General features: G+C 42.9%; 1 protein-coding gene across 1 annotated transcript in view; it reads right to left on the bottom strand.

Annotated features, from left to right (window-relative positions):
* Positions 1–20,428, bottom strand: part of Myo10 (myosin X) — a 207,028-nt gene that overhangs the window by 160,944 nt on the left and 25,656 nt on the right. The window contains exon 2 of the mRNA XM_027954392.2: positions 2,461–2,559. Within this exon, the coding sequence (XP_027810193.2) occupies positions 2,461–2,559 (99 nt within the window). The remainder of the gene's footprint in view (positions 1–2,460; positions 2,560–20,428) is intronic.

Below are 20,428 nucleotides of genomic sequence, written 5' to 3' on the forward strand. Positions count from 1 at the left end.
GCTGGTCTCCCCTTCGCTCCACAGTTCATCACCCAGCAGCGCTTCCCAGGGCTGGAGCTGCCCCAGGGGCCTCTCCTGCTTGCCATCCCTTGTGGGGCCTCACCAGCTGCTGCTCACTCACTTCCTGTTCCAGGCTCCTAAGAGTTGGTGGGTAAGATCATGCTCCTACCTCCACTCTACCCAGGCAGCTGCCTCCACCCAACAGCTGGCTGAGCCTGAAGCCTGGAATGTAGCTTCCTGGCTGCTAGGAAAGCAGGCATTCCGCTGAAAACAGTGAGGACCCGCCACTTTCCCTCCAGTCAGATCTGACTGCTGCCCACCTATGGGTGAAGTCACTGAGCTCCAGTTTTCCAAATCCCGATCACTGGCAGGGTCTGCTCTAAAATCTGACACATGCTGGGCTGCCCCCCACTGTCCACTTCCAGCTTTTGACAGGCTCAGGGAGATTTCTCCAGGAAACAACAGATGGTGTAGTGAAAAAGTGTGAGGAAGTCAAAAGGCTGCCCACAACAAGTCACCAAGAGGCAAAGCCCAGAGAGAAAAACAAAAAAGAAAGAAAGAGGAAAAAAAAAAAAAAAAAGCATCTAGGCAGGGCAGAAAGTGGGGTGTGAGGACAGCAAAAACTGAAGAAAGTCACCCCACACTAACTAAACCATTCTCAGGCTTTATAAAATTAGGTCCATAGCACTGACTCCAAGAAGTCAAAATAAGCAGGTCAAACCAAAAGGGTTAGAGCCAGCTTTAAACAAGAGCTGTGATTACAAGTGATTAGTACTGTTTCCTGTGTGGCTTGAACAAATGGAACTTTCTTAGGGGTGGGGACAACTTGATAGAATAGGGTGATCTAATGACTTTTGGAGGGATTAATAAAATGAGAAGAATAACTTTTAAAATAAAATCTGATTATATTTGTTGCAAATGAAAAGAGAAGGGGTTGAAGAAGGACAATTACTTATAGATTTGGGTTTAAATCCCCAACCAGTAAGTATTTTGGAAGACCCAAATAAAGACAATTCAAACAGAAAATGAAATGCAGTCATCACACCGAGGAGGAGCCTTGATGAAGTTCACGAGGGTAAATTAAATAACTACCCATCAAATACGATTTAGATAAACTGATATCACTAAGCTATTTTGGAGCAATCATATTAGACTCTTTACAGAAAAAGATAATAGTCCCGTCCCTCCAAGTGAAAAACCTAATTTAGAACTTATTACTCAGTTCTACAAGATGCAATGATGGCCACTGCACCTCCTGAACATTCCAGAAAAGACTATGTTCAATGTTGTCTTGAATTTTACCCTTTGGCAAAGGTGGGTCTTTTACCTCTATCTGTACTCTGAAGAACAATGGTATTTTTTAAAAGCTCCTCTTTCAAAATTCTGTCGCACTAAGAAGAATTAATCTTGAACTTCAGGATGTGTGCTGTCCAGCCTGTGTGCTGTGGAGCTCAGAGCCCAGATTTCAACACATCCCAGTACATGTCTTGAAATCTTACCCCCACCAATGCATATTTTTCTACAAACTGAGAGAGCCATGTTATTTGCTCGTTTTTTCCTTCCATCTGCAAATACTTCAGAAAGTATAATTACGAATTAAAGGGAGCATTTTGATTCTCTGTATTCCTAGCTTTAACCTGTAGTATTTTAAATTTTAGAGTGAAATGAAATTTAAAGTGAACATTTGCTATGATTTGGATATGAAGTGTCCCTCCAAAAGCTACTGTGTTAATGCAGAACTGTTAAGAGATAAAGTGATTAGATTTTGAAATTTGTAACCTCATCAATCCAGCCTAATTTGAATGACTGACAGGTATGTATGTGGGGGTGTGGCTGGAGGGGTGAGTCACTGGGGGAATGCCCAGGAAGGATGCATCTTTCCTTTGCACCCCCACCTCACTGCTTTCTGACCTGCCAGTATTATTCATTCTGGATTATGGACTGAATCATCCCAGTACATGTGTTGAAATCTTACCCACCCCCCCACCCAATGCCATGCTATTGGAAGGTAAAGCCTTTGTGGAGTATTAGAGTGTGACAGTGGAGTCCTCAGAAATGGGATTTGGGCTTTTATACAAGAGACCTGGGTGAGCTGCCTTGCCCCTTCCAGCATCAAGGACACAGCAAGAATGCACCTGGGAGCAGGGCTCTCCCCAGACACAGAACCTGCTGGTGCTTGATCTTGAACTCTTCAGCTCTAGAACCACAAGAAATAGATTTCTATTGTTTATAGGCCACCATGTCGATGGTATTCTGGTGGGGACACTTGGTGTGTTCCCTTTGTGGGGACTGTATCTCATCTCTATAGGCACTATGTGTACATTCTACATGTCCTCTGGGATTTTAACTTATCACTGAGACAAAACTTCAAGGTATGAGGTGAGGAAGGGGGTGTGGGGGAGAGCACATTGCCCTTGGGTGACCCAAAGCAGATGTGGAAGCTCAGCAACTGGCTCTTACCTGACCATAGTCTGTCTGGAAGACGACGACGCCCTCTGCACAGGAATTTACAGTACTTGGGAAATGCTGGCCATTTTCCTTCAGCCAGACCCGTGTTCCCTGTAAGCAAAACAAACATCATTTAACTATGAGTTTGGCTTGTATTTTATGGCAAAACATCATTCTTAAAACTACCATGACCCTACATGGCTTAAAAAAAAATCTTTTTGAAAAGAAAATGTCTTCCCAAGAAAAGAAGAAACCTTCAGAAAGCATGGTCCACAGCCCTTCCTATCCACAGTGTGACAAGAATCCTGCTTGACAGAGAAAGCAGGAAAACAGCAGCCCCTGTGCTCCCGGTGTGTCAGTGATTCTTCTAAATGACTGAATTCCACTCTCACAAGCACCCTATGAGCAGGCACCACCATCTCTCCCATTTTATAGGTGGAGAAACTAAGGACCGCAGGTAAAGTAATTAGCCCAACACCAATAAGCAACAGCACTGACAGAGAACCTGAACCAGGCAGCCGGGCTCCACACAGGAGGTTTGACAAGGTCAAAACACCTCTCTGAGAGCCTTCTGGTGGCTCCTGTCTTCCCAGATCACACACACTAGTCTCCTTTGAGGACATCAGACCATTCCATTGACACCCCACCGGTACAAAAATCTACATGTCAATTGAAATCTCCAAAAGAGGGACTAAAGAACTCAGTATGAAATTTGTTAGAATTCCACCACTGAGGGCAAAAGATTATAACTTCTGCAACTTAGCATTTTGGCCATATTTTTTGGCACTGATTCCATTTCCATTTTTTAAGAATTTTCCCACTGGATAAATGAGCAGCGACCCAGGCAGGTCTTAAATCAAGCCTCTCCAATTCCTAATCCCATGCTCTTTTTACACATCACACTGACTCTGCCTCCTTCACATAATTCATAAATAAAATGCATTCGTGAATCTGCCAACAATTGGAAGACAACAACAAAGAGGTCACCTTGACTAGACAGTTTTCTCACATAACTATTCTCTCCTGTCCTCCTAAAAAGAAAATGTCAGAAGATATAAAATTTAGACTGAGTAGTTCTTTCCCTTGTGCCAATAAGGACCTTGTTTAACTCCCTCAGTCAAGGACTTAAAATGTTTGCTGTCATACTCAGGATCCCTATTAGTCAACCTTGAGTTCCATGAAAGCATTTGTGGCCACCTAGCTAGACTTTGGGGTCCCAGAAGGAGGGGCCACTTGCTCAGGAGGTTCTGCAAGCATTTCCAAGAAGTCAGAGGGGGCTGGAGGTGCCAAGGTTAAAACTCTTTTCCCCACAAACTGGCTCACCTAATTCCTCAGTGAGTTTAGAGGCTCTCGCAGCACCCCAATTCTTTACCAGCCACTCCTCCCCACAGACATTCAATTCCCAGGGTTATGGGGAGTTTGAGTTGTTTACCCCATCCCCCATCCATAGTTCTTTACCCATCTCCCTAAGATGGTTGGAATTCCCCCACTAAGAGAGCATAAAAAATGAATACGTGTTTCTACTTAAAATCCTGCAGGCTGCCTATTTAGAGAACACACATTAACACCAACAGGGGCCAAATTCCCACTTCCCCTTGACCAGTCACGTCCCTCTGACTCTGGCTTCAGGCTGAGACGCTGGTAACACATGGAAAGAATGACACTTAAAATTGCCTGTCAGTCCTAATTTCTTTATTAGCAAACAGCTGCTTCCAAAGAGAACAGTGACTTCAGACAGCACCGAGGCCACTCTCTCAAATGTCACTCAATACCCTAACCGCATTATCTATAACTGTCTAGAGAAAGACTTCCAAGTTCCTGAATGCCTTCATTCATCTTCTTTTAAATTCATCTTCTTTTTAATTCACTGAAACATTGAAAGTTTGAAATACCTCCAAATGCGCACATGCACTCTCACACTTTGGGAAATTCCCAAAGCCTTATGAGGTGAGAGTTGTTACTCATTAGGTTAAAGTCATGAAGCATAATTCACAATGCACCTCCATCCCAGAACCCTGGGTCCACAGCTTCCTGTTTAATTCTGACCATCATTAGCACCATTTCCATCAAAAAGGATTTCACACACCTGTTCTCCACTTCATTAAAACTGTCAATTAAGTCAGAATGAAACTATGATTTTATCATATAATATTAGTAAATGAATACAAATCATCACCAGGATTCACATAAACCTTCCGACTTCCAGAGGCCACACATGACATACTCTTAGTCCAGCATGTGTTTTTTTCCCTTATTAGATTCTCTTCACCTTCTCCTTTGAAAGCACTAAAAGCCCTTTGTTGACACAGTGCTACAAACTCAAACATACACCTCAGCTTCTGCGTCCAAAGGTCTTTTTCACAGGTGTGAAGAGCTGCTGATAACAAAGTTTTATGAGAATTCCACCCCAGAGCCCACTGATCAGTTCCCCCAGTCCATAATAAATAGTCGTCTTCCACAAGGAAGAAAGGAAATGCATTCAGAACACTGTCTTTGTTCTTTGAAAGTGTATAAACATAATTTTCACAGAATCAGGATTGCAAAGTAAAACCACTGAAATTGGATATTTTTGCACAGATTGTTCTTGGCGGTTTCTCTGAGCCCCAGTCTTTCTACTTCTATTCTATTAGAACAGAGCACACATGCCCAGGTCCAAGAGAGGCCACCCACAAGCATCTGAAATTGAAGTCACAGGCAGACATTTACCAGATCATCCAAGTTTGAGTGGGGAAGAAAACTTTGCCTGCCACATGCAAACCATTATATTCTTTCATTGTTAAATAAGGCTGATAATTTAATATACAATACAGGCACCCTAACATATGGACAAAGCTCACAATTCAGTCAAAATTGCCTTTATAAGCAAGTGGAACATGTTTAAGCCTAACACACATGTTTTATTAAAACTTGGACAAGTTTTCATCTCTCTCTTAGACAGATATGTGAGTGTTCAATTTAATAACTAAAAACTTTTCCATACATAATGACCAGTAACATTTTTGCAATACAAAGTGCTTGCACATAAATTCCTATCTCCTTTGATGTTTAGAGCAAACCTGTAAGACAGACAAGTAATAACACCCCTTTCTTCTAAAGTGAGGTTCACAGAGGTTCAATTTCCTATGGCCAACAAATGATTTCCTGGCTATAATAAAAAAGACGGACTCTACCAAATGTTGGTGAAGATGTAGAGAAACTGGTGGGAATATAAATGTTATTTCCTCCTTGAAAAACAGTTTGGCAATTTCTTTTTCTCTGTCTCTTTTTTGGTACTGGGGACTGGACCCAGGGATGCTCCATCACTGAGCTACATCCCCAGCCCTTTTAATTTTTTATTTTGAGACAACGTCTCACACTAAGTTGCTGAGACTGGCCTTGAACTTGTGATCCTCCTGCCTGGGCCGCCCGAGTCACTGGGATTGCAGATGTATACCACTGCACCTGGCTAGCTGGGCAATTTCTTTAAAAAGCCTAGACATATGGCCCAACAATTCAACTCCTTAGCTACACCTCATCAAGTATTCACAGCAATATTATTTACAATTGCCAAATACTGGAAAAAATTTAAATGTCTATTAACTGGTAGAGACAAATAAAATGCAGTGAAACTACATAATGGAACTTCTCAGTTAAAAACAATAACAACAACAAACCACTGAGAAGTTCCAATACATTATCTAGTAAGGACAAACCTCCAAAACATTATAGTGAGTCAAAGCAGCCAGACACAAAGACCACATACTGTAGGTTTCCATTTAATGAAACTTCTGAAAAAGGGAAATTCTTAGACAAAGACCGTAGATGAATGGGCCCAGAGCTAGGAATAGGAGAGACAACGACCAAATGAGGAAAAAGACGCTTTTGAGGGTGAGGGAGATTTTCTAAATGTGGACTGTGGTCATGGCTGCACCACTGTCTAAAGGTACTAAAAAACCATTCAATTGTGCACTTAACCTTGATTGTTTCAAGTCATCTAAACTTTAAAAAATTTTTACTTTCCTATATACTTCTCAGCTGTATATGAACATCCACAGCAGGAAAAAAAAACAATTTCGTTTTTATAATTGAGCAATTGCGGTTTCAAGAAACATATTCCGCCTCCTCCGCCCCCAACACACACACACACACACAAACACACCCCCCCCAAAAAAAAAAGGAAAGAAAAAATATCTAAAATGATGTAAGTAAAAGGACAAAAGCTATAGTAAACCTCTTAAGGTCCCATACTGAATTGAGTCCCTGCTCTCCATTAAAACAGACTAGGGGGCTAGGAGACCATCTGAGAGACTTGCCTAAGCTTAGGGTCCTAGGCAAAGGATGACATTAAGGAGGCTGTATCATTGTCTCCAATTTTTAACTCCCCCCTTCCCCACCCCCCAATGGAAAATATAACTCCTGGCCAAATGCCTTATGACTGGCAGCTCCCCGCCCCCAGGCATTCATCAGCAAAGTGAAGTCCTTGCACCAGTCCTAGAATATTGACCTTCTGGCTCATTACACATAAAGTTCCTGATCCCTGCTTTAAGATAAAAAGAACATTATCACGACTAGAGATTTCAGCCTACTATTTACCTTTAAAAAACGAATCTACTTCTTTTGTTTTAAAAAAATGACCTTCCTGAGGTGGAGGGAGTTTACAAATGAGGTAAAGAAACAACTCTAAAGGGAGATGAGACCACCACGTTATGTGACATGTTCTAAACAGACTCACAAAAAAAGAGAACGTCCTTTAGCCAAGTAGACAATTCAGTCTCAGACCCAGGACAGGGTTCCAGGTCCCCTAGTCTCTTACACCAGCTCACCTGGCCCATGGTAAGTACTACAGTTCAAGATTCTCTAGCAACCTACAAAATAAAGTCATAATTTGCTCCTGAAATGTGGTCTGTATTTTTGTTGTTGTTTAATTCAAAGATCAAAGAGTTTTAGAATGGATGTGAGAACGAATATGGTTATTTAAATCTGTATTAATTTAGCCGCCAAAAGAAAGTACATTTTTGCCTATAACAACCTGGCTCAGAAGATCTCTGGTGTAGAAGCACTGGGAGTGTGTGTGTGTGTGTGTGTGTGTGGGGGGGGGTCTTGTTCTTGATGAATTCCAGAAACTGCATGTGGGTAATATATTATAATAGTACAGACTAAAATAGCCCTTTTTCTGCTGTTTTACAATCTCCCTCTTTCCCACTTGTAGGAAATGGGATATTCCTTTCCAATTTATCAGGTGTTTTTCTCTAATTCTTATTACTCAAATCTGTATCAAGGGACATATGGCTTTTACAAGTAAAAGTTCTAATACAGGTTTCTCAACCTTGGCACTATTTATACTGTGGACTAGATAATTCTTTGTTGGGGATGAAGGGGGTCATCCTAGTTGAAAACCACTGTTCTAGAGAAATACAAAATTCTGGAGTCTTGGTCAGATGGAGGGAGTTTTCCAAGCCATTCGTTGTGAGTGACCTAATTAATTGCAAGCAGACTCCACTTTCTAAGTTCTATGAATTTCAACAACCTCATGAAGCAGGCTCTGTCCCGATAAAGCACACCTGGGGCAGGTCTAATTTCCGGCAGCATTAAAGCTGGGTGCACACAGCACTGAGGGCATGCTGCAGCAGCATAATTCAAACCCTTTGACAAACACAAGGGAAAAGGACAAGGGGTCAATGGTCTGATGGCAGTGTCAAAGGGACTCTCTCCTTGTCTTCCTCTCTGCAGGTTGGGCTCTGTTTTCAAATAGAGCTGACTTTTAATGTTCCCATGAAGTTGACTGAGACTATGACACAGCATGACCACCGTGCTCTTTAACTTTAGCCCCCCAAATCTTGCAAACCCCAATACAGAAAGTGTGACTTGGTGCAGACAAGAATGGAGAGGAGTAAAGTGAAGCGTAAAATCACTCCCATGAAATGGTCATGAAAAATGCAGCGCTGAACAGAGGGGGGTGGGGGGATTGGAAGCCAAAGGCAAAGTCTAAGCCTTCGCCCCTGCTGAGATGGCCCTTCTCCACCTCAGCAGGGACCAGCAAAGAGAGTGAGGTGACAGGCACCCTCCCCAGATCCCTGGGCCTGATGCCCAGGCATCTCAGTCGCAGTGGGTGGCCTTTACATACCCTTGCCACTCAGCACACAAACAAGCAGGACCCACAAGGGCTATGGCTACGTCAGCCTCTGACTCATTTCCTTGTCTTCTAGCTGCAGGTTCTGGACCTGAGGCTGGCAATCATTTGTGGACAACTGACTCAGATTCCGAAGAAAAAAGTGTAAACTCAGCCTGTGGCTGCACTGGCTCTGAATGGAATCCGGGTGGTTTTAGGTTTAGGTAAGGGATGCAGAAGGCACCTGGGTATCAGTCTGAAGTGCCAACCTGCACCACTTCTGAGGAGGGGAATGTAATCAGAGGAGGCTCCAGTGGGGAGCTTTGGAAGCACACAGCTGGCAATTCTGTGGGTTTGAGGAGCCCAAGTTTGTCCTATCTTCCTGTTGTCATGGAGCAATGGCAGGGGTTTATTTTCTATATAGGCAGCCCAAGGACAGCTGTTCCATGCCCATTGGAACTGATGCTGCCGTTAAATTCCAGAGGGAAAATGTGTTGCTGACATTCTGTTTCAAAATGAGATCACAGACATAACCTCCCCACACCAAAAAGTAGGCCAGAAGTGTTGGTAACTCTTCAGACTGTCTTACAGAAGTCTTTAAGAGTATTGCCAAATTACTACACACTTTTATAAGGAATGTATTTTCAGTATTTGTAGCTACACTGTATTTGCAGCTTTTAACTATATCATCATCATTACCACTTCTTGGCTTGCCTATGGACTTAAGGGTTACTGATAACACAGCTGACCAAGTGTTCCACAACCAGCCAACCCACAAACACACCTAAAAAGCAGTCAGCTGTAAACTGAGGCAAGCTTGCCTGAATTCATTATTATAAAGTTCACAGATGACTTTGACCCACAGTCTGTCCCAGCTCTCTAGTGCGCTTGATGAGGATCACGTGACTTCCATTCTTTCCAGCTATCCTGCCAATAATGTCACAAGCTGTCACCACTGTCAGCGACCAGGAAGAGCAGCTTCCACTCAGAGGATATCAGAAAAAGTATGTGGCTAGCATGAGGTAAAAAAGGAGGGGAAAAGGAAAGAAAACAGTAAAGGGTCTTCTTTCTCTACCAATAAACTACCAGACTGCTCAATGTTCCCCAGGTATAGATACAAGGGTTCACTGGCTTCCCACACTCCCAAAGCCAAACCCAAATTGAACTATGCCAAAGGGCGAGATGCCTAAATTATGAATGTGTGATTGTGTAGCCTAAAGTTGATTCCCACGGTGATGGGGTTCCACCATGCCAACTAATTTAGTCCTGGTTCTTATATTTTGATTTTCCTCACCCTCCTCACAATTCCTTACAACACTTACTTACAACACAGCCACTCTTTAAATCACAGCAACTAAATCACAACAAATAATTCCAGAAAATAAACATCTCCAAATTTCTGAGATCATCTCAAAACCTGCAGGAATATGATTGAGAAACAAAATCTATTATTCCACCTATGAATTAACCGATCATCAATGCACATCTAAAACTCATTCATCCATCCATAAATTGCTCCACCCACCGATGACTCCTCCTTCGACAAGCTCATCTTTCCAACAGATACTTTTGCTAGGCACTGAGAAAGATTTACCAGTACTTAAAATTGTTCTGGCCATAAAGAGCATAGGGGTAAACTCTGCCCATTCTAACACTCTCCCTAACCGGTTACTTAGCTCTGCAGGGAATAATCATGTAAGATAAGAAGCAGGACATGTGGTTTTTATAAAATGTACAAAACTGTCCTAAAAACTCTCTAAAATCTGTGGGAAATCCTCTTGAAGGGACCCAGGGCAATGAGAGCCGTGTTCCATCCTTCCACAGAACAGAAAGGGCAATAAAGGACCTTGGGATGTTCACACTCTGCGTGAAACACAGCAGAAGTCCCTGGCCTCTTGCTTCCTAGTTGATTGTCCTTTCTCAACAAGAACCATTTAAAAAAAAAAAAAAAAAAAAAAACACAAATAAACAAAAGTGATAGGATTATCTTAATGAAATCCTGGCTGTGTTCTGGCTACCATCTGTCTTTAGAAAAAATACACAAACTTACTCAGAACAGGGTTTTGTTGTTACTTCATAAAAATGAATGACCCAAGAGCCCAGTAGGAGGTAAAGACACTTGAAACAGCTATTTCTCATTCCTGTCACATACATATTAACTTCTTTGCAGAATTCTACTGTTTCAAAAACAGCCAATGTTTTTCATAAAATCATACTTCCTAAATTAAAAGTGCATACAAAATCATCTAGTTCAATCAAAAGACAGATAACATGATGGTGAGAAGGTAGAAAAACTAGAACCCTCTCACACTGCTGAGGGCAACCTGAAATGGTGCAGCTGCTGTAAAAAATCAGGCAGTTCCTCAAAGTTACCTGTAAGGTTCTCATATGACCCAGGAATTCTACTCCTAGGTATATACCCAGGAAAAAAAAAAAAAAGATCCACAAAAATTCACAGCAAATGTTCAGAGCAACATTGTTCAAAATAGCCCAGATAGGAAACAATCCTAATGGAATATTTTTTAAGTGTGGTATGCCCATACAATGAATTATTATTTAGCACAAAAAAGGAATGAAGAACTGGGAGAGGCTTAGATAAGCTTTAAAAGCATTATGCCAAGTGAGAAAAGCCAGTCAGAAAGAAGTGTTGTGTGTGACTCCATTGACATGAAATGTCCAGAAGGAAAATCAATACAGTCAGAAAATAACCCTGGAGGTAGGGAGCAGCTACAAAGAGTGGTAACTGACAGCTAAGATGCGGAATGAATAAAATGTGAGGAACTAGATAGTGGTGATGGCTGAACAACCCTGTGGAGATACTAAAACCACTGCTGTGTACAGCTCGAAAGGGTGAAGTTCATGATGTCTGAATTGTGTTTCAAATAACAATGGGAGAGAAACTCACTCTCTGACTTCAATTATCCTGAAGACCACCTTCATCCCTGACCTCCCTCATTACGTATACAAGGAAAGTCCTCTTCTCAGTTTGCACAAGTTTCTGTCATTTACAAGCAAAAGAATGCTGGCTATTATTTTGTCACACATAAATATCTAGAAAGGAATTCACACTCGTTAGAAGACAAATGACCATAAATAGTTGGTTATTTGTTTTGTTTTTGTTTTTTTTACCCAGAGTGCTTTACCACTGAACTACATTCTCAGTCCTTTTGTATCTTAAACATTTTGCAACAGGGTCTCACCAAATTGCTGAGGCTGGCCTCAAACTGGCAACCCTCCTGCCTCGCCCTCCCAAGTTGCTGGGAATATAGGCATGTGCTGCAGTGCCTGGTGCCTAGTTTTTATATGTTTCTTTCTGGAACATCAAAACAAGACATTTGAGTTTGGGGACTGGATGTAATACTAATATTCATACAATGTTTATGTCACTTGTGTTATGGAAGGCAAAAGAAGATTTGTCTGACTTGCCACCAAATCCTCAGCACCTAGAACAGGGCAGGCATGCTGGATGTGGCTAAGGATTTAATTCATTCATTCCCAATCCCCTGCCCTAGCTCAGTGCTCTCCTGAATGCCCAGTAAATGCATGGTAGGTTTTGGAGGAATTGCATGGATCATAGAAAGGGGCAGGGCCACTGGAAGATTTCCGTATGAGGGCGCTAAAATGGCACTGGAAGCTCCCCTAGAAGATACGGACTCAATTCCAGTTCTACTCCCTATAGCTCAGGACAGTTAACTATCTGAAACCTCTCCACACAAAACGAGGTAATACCATTTGTCTGAGGTGGAGTACATGAAGGGTTGCACCAGCTGACTCAGGCATGTGCTTCAATTATACAGGGCTTTTCTACCCAACCCAGTATCAACATGGGGGTCACTGGGTACCCCTGTGGCTGACAAATTCTTGGGTCACACCCAGATGATTTCCAGCCACATTGTTTCCCCTTTCTTTCCTCTGAAAGCCTTGCTACAGAACCAAAGAACATACAGATCCCGCCTAACTAACCACACACACCCTCCTTTCCTCCAAGCCACCAGAGGACAACTTCTCCCGCTTTCCAGTACGAAGCATTTTAAAACAGCAGCAATGCAGGTTACATCTAGCAGGAAAGAACTGTAAGGGCTGAGGAGGGTGAGAAACTTATGGTGTTAAGTGCCTGTGTCTGTGCCTCTAGATATCTACCAAGAATCTATCTCAGTCAATACCTCATACTGAAATCCATTCTCATTTCTCTCCCTGTTCCCTCTCCTCTTGGCTTTCCCAGACACTTGAGAACAGGCTGACACTGCTTTTTTTAAAAGGCAAGGGCTGGGCGTGAGGTTCAGTGGTAGAGTGTGGGCTTAGCATGAGCGGGTCCCTGGGTCCCAGCCCAGAGCCACAAAACAAACAAACACAAAGGCAGCGTGCACAGCCAGCCTATGCTACCCTGGTTAACTCTCCACCACTCTCATGTATTGAAATCGAAGGAGACTCTTCTCTAAGGTACCAGGCAGCAAGGGTGGGGATGCACACAGATGCAGGAGCGTGACAAGCCAGAGGGGGCGGGGGGGGGGGGGGGGGGGGGAGGGGAAGAGGGGGGAGAGAGAGAGAGAGAGAGAGTGAGTGTGTGTGTGTGTGTGTGTGTGTGTGTGTGTAGGGGGAGTCAGTGTAGATTTTGAGTTATCTCTTCATTTTAGAAAGTTTTAGAATTGTAACTTGTAATATTAGAAGTCCCTGTGTGCCCTTACATCTTATATTATGACAGCACATTTGTCACACTAAGAAACCAACAATGCCACCTTATCCCGAACTCAATGCCACACTTTATTTAGATTCCACCAGTTTTCCCCTGATGTCCCTTTTCTGTCCCAGGATCTCTTCCAGGACATTATATCTAGCAGTCCTTCCTCCCTAGTTTTTCTCTGGTCTGTGACAGACGCTCAGACTTTGCCTCTTTGATGGCCTTATCAGTTTAAAGAAAAACAACAAAAATACCAGTCAGGTGTTGGAGATGTTGTCATGGTTAGACTGAAATTCAAGTTCTATGGCTTGAATGTATCCTCAAATTTCATGTTTTGGAAACTTGGTTCCCAATGGGACACTGTTGAGAGATGAGACCTTTGGGAAGCGGATCATGAGAATGGATTAATCCATTCATGGATAAATGGACTAAAGGGTTATTGCAGGAGTGGCTTTGCTATAAAAGGAGCTTTCTCCATCTCGCCACATGATGCTCACCTCAGCCATGCTACAATAAAGTGAGAAGACATCACCAGTCTCCACATCATGTTTTTGGACTCCCCACATCCAGAATCAAGCTAAATAACCCTCTATTCTTTATAAATTACCTAGTCTTGGTCATTTAGTTATAGCAACAGAAAACAGACTTAGTAGTGGTTTTCAATGATGACTCAAACCAGGGGATCAAATGCTTGAACAGGAATCCTGGCTTGACCACATTTGGGCCAAGTGGCCTTGAACAAATTAACCTCCATGGGCCTCAATTTACAATCTGCCTTGTAGGAACTGCACAGATTAAATAAGGGATAATGCTGAGGATGCAGGAGAGTGGGTGTTCAGAAGTTGTTCCTGGAGAGCAAGGGGTCCCAGTGATTCACTTAGCCACCAGATGCTGTGCCAGAGACATCAGACAAGGTTAATAACAGACACGTCTCGCTTTCAGAAGCTTGTGGTACAATACAGGCAAATGTAAATTTGATGCCACAAGAACAAACCTGGGGACACATTCAGAGTACCAAACCCCAGGATGTTGCTGAAGAAAGCAAGGAGGCAGCTTCACAGGGGCTGAGTGGGTCAGGTCCCCATCATCAAGTTGAAAGGTCCAATTTTCTGCAAATTAGCCAAGCGCCAGTGTAAGGTAAGACATACTGTAAATTGGCTTATGTGGCTCTACTTAATCACCATCCATAAACTATTAACAGCTCCACACAAACTGAACAATGAAGGCATTCACCTTTGTCCAGTTCAGGAACAAACAGTCTCAACAATCTAAGCTGCCAAGCCTAGAAACCATGAAGGACTAAAATTATCTCCCCCTCACCAGTAAAGAGTGTATACTTTGTTATACAATGCTATATTCTTTTTTCAAATTATGTTAAAATACATATATGGGGCTATGTATAATGTAAATACACATACATAGGGATGTAGCTCAGTGGTAGAGTGCTTGCCCAACATGTACGAAGTTGGGGTTCCCTCCCCAGTAACACAAAACACACACACACACATACACACACACACACACCAGTGGTAGCCAAGTCATTGTGAAGGATCATTTTCCATTTCTGTTCTCAGTTCAAAAGACCTTCAGTCCCTCAAAACTTGGATACCCTCAAGATCTCCTTCATTAGAGTCAGTGTGGGGAGCGGAGACTGCTTAAGACCCTGCTGGGGTGAACCAAAATCATTGAGGCTTCTTGGGAATAAAGAGGGGACAGCAGGCTCATCCCAGCAAGGGAGCCACTTCCCCAGAGAGACCTGAGTAACCCAGAGCAATTCCCTAGGAGTGAATTCCAGCAACCCTACCCTCTCTCCGACCCCACCACCCTTCCCAAACCACCAGCCACAATTTAAGCACTTCCCAACACACTCTACCCCACTCAGTAAGCAGCCCAAGTCCTAGCTGGAATGAAGGACATGCATGGGTTAAACCTGTAAGGGCAAGAGTGTCACTGAAGAGGCAGGATATTGCCCTACACTTGACTGTGCATGATGGTCCCAGCTCCTGACCTCTTCACCTTCAATACTCCTGGTCTCACGTATTCTGAGAAATGAAGCCTTCCAAAGGCTGATGGGAGGAAAGAAACTGCCAGCAGAGTAAGTTAATGACTCAGAGGCAACAGTCACCAGTGGCCAAACTCCCAACAAACTCTCACAGGACAGAAATGGTCTAAGAGGGAGGCTCTTACAGCAGCATCAAACCACTGTGAGGCCCTTAAATGTTGACAGTGCCCAAGAATCAAGTCCAGACATGAAGGATTGGAATGCCAGGGTTTGGAGCTTCAGTGGCTCCATCAGAACTTGGGCCCTGTCTCAGTGGGGAAGCACACTTTTGCTAAGCTGAGCCAGTCCTCCAGACAGTTATCCAAATAAATGTGGGCTCCTTTTCCTCCCATCTGCAAATTCACCAACTTGGTGATTCTCAAACCTGGCCTGACTAAAAAAAAATTCTCCCAGGAAGCAAACACCAGCTTAAACATAGAGCCCTGGGTATAAAATTGCTGATTCAAATAGCTGGCCCAGAGGGGAAAGCATGAGCTCCAAAGAAAGCCAGGAAGGGAAGGAGGGGAAAATGGAAGGAGGGAAGGAAGGAAACCACACAAATATTCTATCCACAAAATCGAATGCATTGCTCCTGAGGAATTTACTATAAAATGTTGGTACAGACCTCTGCAGTTATGATTTACTCCAATAATTAACATTCACTGCAAACTGCAAGCATTTGTTTTAAATTATTTAGTTGAAAGGGTAGTCAGTGCATAACCTGCCATTTAGAAATGGTTTTAAAAGTCTGGATAGAAGTGTCCCTATAACAAATCAACAAATCTGGCTTGCAGGATGCTGTGGTTTGAATGTGTCATCCAAAGTTCAGGTGCTGGGAACTAAATCTCCAACAGTGGGATACCTTATCTTAGGGGTGGGCTAGTGTAGGTTCCTGACAAAACGATGTGCTTGGCCCTCTTCCACATGCTCCCTTTCGCAATGTCCTCTTGCCCTTCTGCCTTCTACCATGAGATGATGCAGCAAGAAAGCCCTGGTCTGATGAAGGCCCCTCAACCACGGACCTCCCAGCCTCCAGAGATAAAAGAAGTCAGTCTTTTTTTCTTTAAAAGCTTACCTAGTCCCATCACAAAACAAAGTAAGCCACTAAACATCACCTGAAGCTTGTACTTTGTAAGAAAATGCTCTTTATCCGTATGATTTAGGGACACTGCAATACCACCACAGATACACCAATAAAATATCACTATAAAAGTCCTATTCCAAAACAGCTGCAAAATGCCTGATGGAGTTTAACTAGCACCTCTAGATGGACTCATGTAAATCTGCATTGAAGCCCACACCTTGGCTTCCCAACTGGCAATTCATCTTCCTTGCAGATATCCATATAAAGCACATATTGTATGCTACTTTCTCTCGTTAAAACTGTCAAAAGAAGATTTCTATGGCAAACAATCTGAACTTCTTTGTTCTCCATACAAATGCCCTGGAGGTTTGACGGCCAGTGTAGGAAAAAACCTCCTCCACATTGGCACTTACAGGCTACCGTGACTGTCCCCAAGCACCATTTTAGAAGGACACAGACAAAAGGGTTCAAACTGGACTGGGGCTGTAGCTCAGTGGTAGAGCACTTGCCTAGCATGTGTGAGGCACTGGGTTTATCCTTAGCAACACACACACACACACACACACACAATAAATAAATAAATAAAATGAAAGCATTCTGTCCATATACAATTACAAAAAAATTAAAAAAAAAAAAGGTTCAAACCTCTTATTTAAGAAGAGCAAAAGCTCCCTAACTGTTTAAAATGCAAGTGTGTCCTAGAAAAACTAGCAACAACAAACACAGCCTAGGTGGCAGACCCAGAATCCAGAACCATCATCTCAAATCCACTGGGAGCAGCTGAAGAGTGTTACTAAAGCTCTGCAGACCCTGAAAATCTCGAGAACTCCTTGAACTTGTTTTGTTCTAATAAGAGCTGACCTACAGGCATGCATACCCTCTTGCTGTCATCAATCACAGATGGGTGATAAGCAGAATTCTCACTGCAGGCAGGCGGGGAAGTAGTCACCAAGGAGGCTGCTCAGAGGTTCTCCTGGGAAGGGGGCAGAAGCAGGAATGACCAGCAGCAGCTCCCAGGGATCCACAGAATGCCTTCATTTTATTTTTTTATTTTTATTTATTTATTTATTTGTGTGTGTGTGTGTGGTGCTAAGGATAAACCCAGTGCCTCACAGTTTCAGAATCTCCTGTTCAATGGTCTTGGTTCCATCCGAACCCTTCTTGTCTGCCAAGTCAATTTGTAATTTGAGCTACAAGTGTAGTTTTAAACCTCCTAGCAGTCACATTTACAAAAAGGAAAAGGAAAAAAAAAAAAAACAAAAAACAAAAACCCTACTGGCAAAGCTTGGTAGCATGCTTTAGTCCCAGCTAGTCAAAAGGCTAAGGCAGCAGGATCCCTTGAGCCCAGGAGCTGGAAGACATTCTGTGGAACATAACGAGACCCTATCTCAAAAAAGCCCCAAATAATGAAAAAAACTACAAAGAAATGGGAAAGATGAATTTTAACATTATCTGTTCTTTAACTCAATAGATCCAAACTAGTATCATTTCAACATGTCTTCAACACACACACAAAAAATGTATTCTAGACGTTTGACATTTTAAAAAAATTTTGTTGTTGCTGTTATTGTTGTGGATGACAGAGCAATTTTATTTATTTATTTTCATGTGGGTTCCTTCTGCCAAGGAACAAACCCAGTGCTTCACATGTGCTAGGGCAAGTACTCAGCCCTGAGCTCCAGCTCCAGCCCCTCTTTTCTCCCTACTCATTCTCAAAATGTGCTGTGTCTTTTACCCCCGTGCACATCTTGATTGGGAATGTCCACGTGCCCAATGCCACATGTGGCTCATGGCTAAAGTGTTTTCAACCCCAGAAGGTAGACTCACAGCAAAGGTGGTGACTGAACAAAGATAAAGTCACAAATGCAATGGCTTCTTCATGTTTGCTTTTCCTCATTTCAGGGAACATGTGTACAAAATTCCCCAGTGACAACAGGCAAAGGTACGCATGAATTAGTCATCATGTCACCTACCTCATCCAACCTATTTTAGAGGCAGAAAAATCTTTTTCTCTACCTCTGAAATAATAAAAGAACATGATAAATCAGAATCACTCTTAAGAATGTAAATTCTCGGAGTCCAACATATAAAATGATTTAACCAGTTCTGGGAAATAGCACACAGACTGCCCATGACATTTTTGACGAAAGGAAAAAAAAACAAAACAGCAGTTTACTGCAATACAAAACACACAGCAATTTCCACAGTGGTGTTTTCTAAACTCTCGAATTCCTAACTGCACATGCTGGCTCACCGTCCAAGTTACTGGTACTTCAGAGCTAACGCAAATAAAATCAGAAAATTAAATGAATAGTGAGCAGCAGGAAATATGCACTTTGATCTCAAAACGGCTCCTTCTGCCTCCCAACCAGGCTCAGATATTTCTAATGTGATAAAAGAAGGAGGAGAGAGATATATAGACTTATTTACAGTGGTCTGAGGCACAGTGTGATACCTGGCACCAGAAAGGAAGGAACATAGATGAGAAGGAAGGTGTGATAGAGGAAGGATTCATAACAAAGATCCAAGTACGAGGTGACTTAAACTCACCGGGCAGACACATTGCCTAAATTATCTATCAACACCCACTATTTTTCAGAGTTCCTTACCAGGAGCAGCTCTGTCCTTCTGTGCTGTCCTCAGGGCAGATAAGGAAGTCATTTCCTAGAGGTAGAGAGGGCCCTACCCCTACTGGCTCCCCAGCAGCTTCGACAGCCAGACCATCATGAAGCCATATTTTCCACACAGGCATGAGTTCACTCAAAATAAATGATTTATGAAGTTATTTGCTTTTTCAGCCCTAGATAAGGTATGCAGAAGTCCTTCTAGAACTCTAACCTGCTGCTCTCCTTCTACCATACATCCCAAGGTGGATTCTGACCTTTTAGCAAATGCATTTTACCTGCAGAACAACCGCCACCTAAAATTCCAAATGTATTCATTCATTCTACAAATATCTATTTAGCCTTTAGGACTGACCAGGCATCATGTCAAGGCCAAGAAGGACAGAATTCAATGGCAAGGTCATGGCATTCAGAATCCAGTGGATCAGGCTCTGATCCCCTACTGGCTGGGTCACCCTGGTAAAAAGTAGTAAGTACCAGCAGGCACAATGACCATGTGGCAGCCACTGTCCTGGGCCCTTCACATATACTGACTTGTTTCACTTCTTACACCCTACGAGTGAGTCACTAATAATGCTCCCGTTTTACAGATGTGGGAAATGAGGCTGAGCAGTTCAAAAACCTGCCTAAGTCCCAGAGCTAACAGGCAGTAGGACAGGTTTGGTTTTCCTTTTCTCAGAAGAGCTTTAGTGATGTATAATTTACTTACTATAAAATTAACTGAGCCCAGGAAAGTTTATCCTCAAAACTACATACAACGCCCCTCGACCCACCCACCTTCACTCAGCTTTCCCAAGCCACGGTGTCCTATTTTTACGAGATGCAGTTGACAAACTCTAATCCACAAAGCAGTTAAGGGGTTCAATGAGAGAATAAATAGTAGTAAAACAGCACAGCGCAGAGCTTGGCACAGAGGACTGTTCAAAAAACAGGCTGCTCTTAAAGAGTTTAATCAGAGACAAAACTGGTAAATACAGAGCCCTTTGGGAGGCAGAGAAATGACATAGTACAGCTCAAGCACAAAGGGAACTGTGTGTTTAAATGGGAGTGAGGTCCTGTATCCCATGAGCTGAAGTATTTGAAATGATGGGCCGGGTTGAAAATGCCGACTTTAATATCAGGCTAAGTCACTGAAAGCATAAAGAGCAGCAGAACAGGCAGTGCCTCTAGGAACAAGATGAGTCTTGCATGTGGAACACACGAGGCATGAATCGCGCAGGCTGTGGGGAGCGGGCTAAATCCCTGATTCTAGAGCTGATATAAGGACCTATCTGCAAGCTAACAATGCATACTTGGCTTCCAAACCCTCTGAAGGAAACGCCTCCAAGATGGGACTGAGTGTGCCAGGCAGATGCAACCTGTGCGTTTGTACACTTGTCTGATCTCACTCTGCAAAGCTTACCATTGTCCTCTGACGACAATACACTTCCCTGCTGACCCTGAATCCTTCTTCCCCCACCCGTTA

This window comes from Marmota flaviventris, chromosome 5 (genome assembly GCF_047511675.1).
Source record: "Marmota flaviventris isolate mMarFla1 chromosome 5, mMarFla1.hap1, whole genome shotgun sequence".
NCBI lineage: Eukaryota > Metazoa > Chordata > Mammalia > Rodentia > Sciuridae > Marmota > Marmota flaviventris.